Source organism: Oryctolagus cuniculus, chromosome 17 (assembly GCF_964237555.1).
Source record: "Oryctolagus cuniculus chromosome 17, mOryCun1.1, whole genome shotgun sequence".
In the NCBI taxonomy this organism is placed as follows: domain Eukaryota; kingdom Metazoa; phylum Chordata; class Mammalia; order Lagomorpha; family Leporidae; genus Oryctolagus; species Oryctolagus cuniculus.
Window position 1 is genome coordinate 43,852,241 of NC_091448.1, and position 6,000 is coordinate 43,858,240.

A 6,000-nucleotide genomic window follows, 5' to 3' on the forward strand; every position below is an offset into this window, starting at 1 on the left:
GGGAGTCAGGCTTAGAAGGGCTGGGTCACCAAACATATTACCCACAACCTAACAAATAGGTAATGGCAGTAAAGGAAAAAAAACAAGGTCACCAAGCTTACCCTTGTAGGTTCATGGTGGATAACCAACAGCTTTGTTTTATCTTATCCTGAAAGGTCATGATATAAGCATGGTAGGAACTCAATTTTAGTAGAAATACACATGTAAGTGCTTTATGGTGGTATATGCTAACAGTAGTTTGTCATCCTAAGCTACATGCCCCCTCTATTTCTATGTTCACTTTTAAATTCAGTTATCCTTCTTTGCCTATGATATACTATAAATTAAGTGTAAACTATGTAAAGCAATTTCTGTGTCTTGTGAAATATCTTGTGTGGACAGTCATATTTATCTGTAGTGTTGATGTGCTGGTCTCTAAATTTGATTTCAGTCTAAAAGAATATCCGCTAAGGATGCCTTAGCCCACCCCTACTTAGATGAAGGGCGACTACGATACCACACGTGTATGTGTAAATGTTGCTTTTCCACCTCCACTGGAAGAGTTTATACCAGTGACTTTGAGCCCATCACCAATCCCAAATTTGATGACACTTTTGAGAAGAACCTCAGTTCTGTCAGACAGGTTAAAGGTGAGTGTCTTTTTTGGCCTTTGGCCAAGCAAGATGACTGGTAACATTTTCTGTTATGTGCCTGTGAAGAGCTGAGAGCTGGATGCTGACCAGAGTTCCTCTGTATGTTTATTTTATTACCTTACTAACAACTGTGTGTCCAGGCAGATCTGTCAGGAAAGCTATGTGTGTTGTGCAAATGTTGATTTAATGTTGCATGGAGGAGAGGGTCAGGCAGAAGAATGACTGTTTTGTTCTTATTTTCAAAGTGGTAGTGAGTGTAACTCAAAATATATTTAATATGTATTCATTCTGTCATTTCATTAACTGAAATACTTGCCTTCTTTTTTAAAAGGATTAAAACCCACTGAGGGAATTATTCTTTGAATGATGCCTAGAGAAAGGAAATTCTGATAGTTTATTCATAAAATTTCATGGCATGATAGATAATCTGTTGAGATGGATGGAGTAGGTATAATGACATCCAAAATTCTGAATGTTTAAAATGTGTCTCTTCCAGGGCATTTAGAAGAGAGGGTAGCTCCCAAAGTAAACAACCCAAAACTATATACCTAAATACCAACTGAAATTTTTAAGTGATCTTGAAAAAGGTGATAATTACCAGCAGTTTAGAAGAGTTCACCCATTACACCAATCCTATGGAGTCTGAAATTTCTAGACTATTTTACTCTTTACATTGATGGGGTTCCAGTCTGTGTAATGCCACCCTTTAGGGTTTTGTCTGTATTTAGCAACAGCTGTCATTTTTGTTTCAGAAAAGTTCAGTTGTGCTCTGCTTGATAGCTGACCTGTGTCTTTGATGTAACTAAACCAATAGGAAATGCCATTCAGATGCTAAAGTTAGCTGAGAATCCACTGCTCCCAGGCCTGCAAATTAGCATGGATTAAATGATGTTTGTTTTCTCCACAGAAATTATCCACCAGTTTATTTTGGAACAGCAGAAAGGAAACAGAGTGCCTCTCTGCATCAACCCTCAGTCTGCTGCTTTTAAGAGCTTTATTAGGTAACTATATGTATGTATTTCTGACATTCTTATTAGAAGTTAAAAGATGTTGTGATTTTGTTACTCAGCATATTCCCGTTTTTATGTAGATTGGATAACATAGATAAAAGCTCTGACAGAAGCCATTATGAGCTTTGGCTATAGTCAAAGGTATATTTAAAATAGAAGCGTCAGTTTGCACGTTGATGCCAGTCCACGGTGGTTGCTGTGGCAGTTTTTCCCCAGGTGCGCATTGTGCTGCCTGATGATGAGCATGTGCATGGGGTCTTGCTGCAGCCACAGTGTGGCCACCACCTGCCTGGGGATTAACATGGTCATCTTGGTTCCCACTGCTGTTCCCACCCTAGTAATAATAACTGCAAGCAAGAAAATGCCTTTTTTAAAGGTGAGCTCCTCACCTGGCTTATTTAGAGGAGAAGCCAACAGGCTTATAGCAGAGCTATGAACCTGTTTGCATCCTAGCAAGCTTCCTTCTGTTTGTCCCTTTGTCCTGCCTTCCCTTGGTCTCTATATTAATCAGGGTGCAGTCAAGACAGAAACTGCTCCAGTAATATGAATGGGGAAAATTAAGTTACAAGAATCATTAACAAGATGGCTAGCTACTGAAAGGCATAAAAAGAGGATTCTGAAGTAGCAGATGCAGAAAGGAGCTACTTCTGTAGACTGAGGGCAAGTGAATGAGGAGGAAAGAAGATGCCCTCCACCAGGGAGTTCTTTGGAGGGAGTCTGTCTGCTACAGGAATGCACAGCAGGAGGGCAAGGAAGGAATGTCCCAGAAGGTGTGGGCAGAGGCCTGCTAGGTCGCAAAGAAAGTTGCCAGACAGTTTGGTAGACCAAACCTGGCCTTGCACATCAAGACAAAAAGAGAACGCCAGAATCAGAGGGAAGCTGCCTCCTGCTGTGTGTTCAGCCTTGCAGTGCCCTTCCAGCGCCATCTGTTGCCAAAGGCTAACATTAAGCCCCGTGGTAAGAGGGAGCCGAGAACAGTTTCTGGCTCCAGTGTCACAAACAGGACAAAGGGTGGATTTGGATCTGAGAAGCCACATAGTCTCCTTTTTTCCCCACCTGCCTTTCTCCCTCTCCCTGTCTTCTCTTTCCTTTTCATACATGATATTGAAGTGGTCTGAATTTGTTGAACCAAAGTAAAGAATTTTTGTTTAAAAATTGTGAAATGAAGTGACTTTCATTTCCTCCATGTATTTTTTTCTGTAGAAGCAAGGAATTAACTTCTATTTTTAACTTCTCTGTGATTTTAAATTACTTTGTTTTACTATTTTACTCTAAAACCAGAGACCCAGTCAGCCAAGTACAAATCATTTGTTATCCTTGGCTCTGGGGAACTCAAGTGGTTACCACCACCCCTACCACCCCTTCTCAGGTTTATAATCTAATTAGCAACCTGAGAGAATCATATAAAGTAACTAAAACAGATCTATGGATAACAAATGTTAAAGGATTATACCTCCTAGTCCATTACTGTTTGGTAAAAGATTGTTTATGACACACCTACAAAATAGGACTCCCCTGAAAGTCACCATATTTTGAGAGGCCACTTTTAAGTGGATAATTTTTGCATCCTTTAAGGTTATTTTCCTGATTTATAATAGATATTATTTAGAATAGCTACTACTAACATTATGCAATAGGCACCATGGAAAAATGCTTTACATATATTATCACAGCTATTCATCACAATATCCTGTGAGGCAGATAGCATTATCCTTTTCCAAACATAAAAAGATCAAGGAACTTGCTCAGTGCTCAACTTTAAATTATATGTTGTCTTCAGGCCCACGTCTTAGCCACCGTGCCATATCACCTCACTATAGGTAATGGACTCAAATGGACAATTTGCAGCAAATTTAACATTAAAGAAGTTAAAGAGACAAAAATAAAAATCCAGGAATGGGCTTAAAGTTTTTTAAAGGAAGAGAGGAAAAGACAGGCAGCATGGGGTTGCCCTGTTGCCTGCTGGAGTGTTACAGCTGATTTCACCATCTGTCCCTTTTTTCCAGTTCCACTGTTGCTCAGCCGTCTGAGATGCCCCCATCTCCTCTGGTGTGGGAGTGACCGTGGACGATAGTGTACTACTGAAGATGTGATGTAGCTTTCCACTGGAGTCTGGGATTTGCAATTCTGGAGGTTAATCATGCTTGTACTGTAATTTTACTAATGAAGTTTTAAATTAACAACCACTACTTGTATGATATGAATAATATTTAGAAATGTTACTAGACTTTTAATCTTGTAAAGTGGTTGTGCTTTTAGAAGAGAAATATTTTACCCAGAGTTGCACATGTTTTATGAATTTAGTGCAGCTGTTATGGCTCACCTCAGAACAAAAGAGAATGAACCAAATTTGGGAGTTTGGGGTTTTGTGTTTTTGTTTTGTTTTGTTTTGTTTTTCTCTTTTTAAAATGAAGTGAGATTGTTCACACACACAAACACACACACACACACACAAACACACAAAGGACAGTCATACTTTTTGATATTTGAGCCATTCCTAAAGATTTGGGGTTTTCTAAAACTAAAGAATCTAGAAACCTTGCCTGCGACCAATCATGGAGCCACAGGAGCTGATTGTGGCTGCACCTGGGGGGGAGGGTTGGGAGGAGGGGCATGCCACCGAATGATCAAGCCCTATGATTAGCTTCTCGTTAGAGCCGTGATGGTGATGTGTGCTGTCTAAAATCCAATGTTGTGGGTAGAGAGAATGAGTTTGTGACTAGGAGAGACTAAACTTTTGTTTTCCTTACCCAGTATAAATATATATATATATATTTAATCTATTTTTATTAGAAGTTTTTCTGCTCTTTCTTACATAAAAAACCCCAAGCATGCATCTTTCATGTGTGTAAATAATTCATTTCTGGGCTAATTTCAAAAGAATCCCAACATTGCTGTATAGAGAGAGAACTAGCTTGCACATTTTAGGTCTGTGAAATTTTGTGAGACTTTTCCTGCACTGGACAGTGAAAAATAATAAATAAAAGACAAAAACAAATTTTAAAAAATTTTAAAGCCACAAAAAAGGCACATAGGGGATTATGTCAAATGTGTTTGTGTCCTTAAGCAAAGCTGTGGGAGTCTTGAAATGTCACAGTAGTAAATAACTTATTACTTTTTGACAAAGTCTTTTTCCTGTTGGAACACTGAATTCTTGTGTGCATATGTATATATGAATACAAATCGAAGGCCTCTACCTCCTGGAGCTATACAACTTGGCTTGTTTACCTCCACATGCTGATGATGACTATTTTTTTTTTTTAAGTTCAATGTGGAGACTTGAAACTTGAATGTCCCTTCCAACTTTTATATTAAAAATAAAAAGACAAGAAAATTGAAGATCGTTTTTCACCTGTACAAGGAGTACTAATGGATCGTCTTAAAATTGGTCTAGGAAAAAACCTTGGTGTGTGTTATGGACAATTAACTGTTAAAGTTATTGTAAGTTATCTGTATTTAGCAGAGTATTTTCATCTTGAGTGATCTGAGCTGAATTTGAAGACTATTAATAAGTTATGTTTGGAAGTTTTAACTTCAATGAAGTAATTATTTGCTGTGAAAGAAACAAACATTGAATTACTAAACAAAGATGGTGCAATATCTTTGTTTTTTTTTATGAGGCTCCTGAGAATCAACCCAACTGAAGCATTTCAATTCACTTGAATGAGAAACGTGTTTAGTATCAAAAGAGCCCGAGAAGACACTGGTGTGAAAGGTACAATCTCAGAGGTTGGTCAGTTCCCGTGGCACACTTTCTGGTCACTTTGTACAATGTAGATTTGAAGTACAGTGGTGAAAACATTAAATGTGACATTTGAAAAAATGTGTCTTCTGTTTTATTTCAGTTTCTTTGCTTTGTTTATGCTTCTGTAAAGTACTTTGCTAAGTCTTGAGACATTTCCTACTTATATTTCCACTTGGGTTTCTGAGGAAATTAGAAATTTTCTAAAATTTCCCTGGAAGCTGAAGTGCCAAAAACATGTTGAAAACTTAGTTAACCAATATCAGAAACACTGTGACTAAGTCTGGAATGGCATGAACTTCTCCCCCATCCTCTCTTTTTTTTTTTTTTTTTTTTTTTGACAGGCAGAGTGGACAGTGAGAGAGAGAGACAGAGAGAAAGGTCTTCCTTTCTTCCTTTTGCCGTTGGTTCACCCTCCAATGGCCGCCACAGCCGGCGTGCTGCGGCGCTGCGGCCGGCGCACCACGCTGATCCGATGGCAGGAGCCAGGTACTTATCCTGGTCTCCCATGGGGTGCAGGGCCCAAGCACTCGGGCCATCCTCCACTGCCCTCCCGGGCCACAGCAGAGAGCTGGCCTGGAAGAGGGGCAACCGGGACAGAATCCGGTGCCCCGAC

At 39.3% G+C, this 6,000-nt stretch overlaps 1 protein-coding gene across 5 annotated transcripts in view; it reads left to right on the forward strand.

The window, feature by feature from the left end:
- NLK (nemo like kinase) overlaps nucleotides 1-5,477 on the forward strand; it is a 183,357-nt gene extending 177,880 nt beyond the window's left edge. For 2 of the 5 annotated variants that reach the window (XM_002718934.5, XM_051824611.2), the window contains 3 exons: nucleotides 431-629; nucleotides 1,540-1,633; nucleotides 3,649-4,640. In XM_002718934.5, coding sequence (XP_002718980.1) covers nucleotides 431-629; nucleotides 1,540-1,633; nucleotides 3,649-3,703 — 348 coding nt within the window. In that variant the 3' untranslated portion in view covers nucleotides 3,704-4,640. Of the gene's footprint in view, nucleotides 1-430; nucleotides 630-1,539; nucleotides 1,634-3,648; nucleotides 4,641-4,907 lie in introns of those variants that run through there. The other 3 variants (XR_519262.4, XR_001795249.3, XM_051824612.2) reach the window with 3 other exon arrangements.
- Nucleotides 5,478-6,000: the final 523 nt, after the last annotated feature.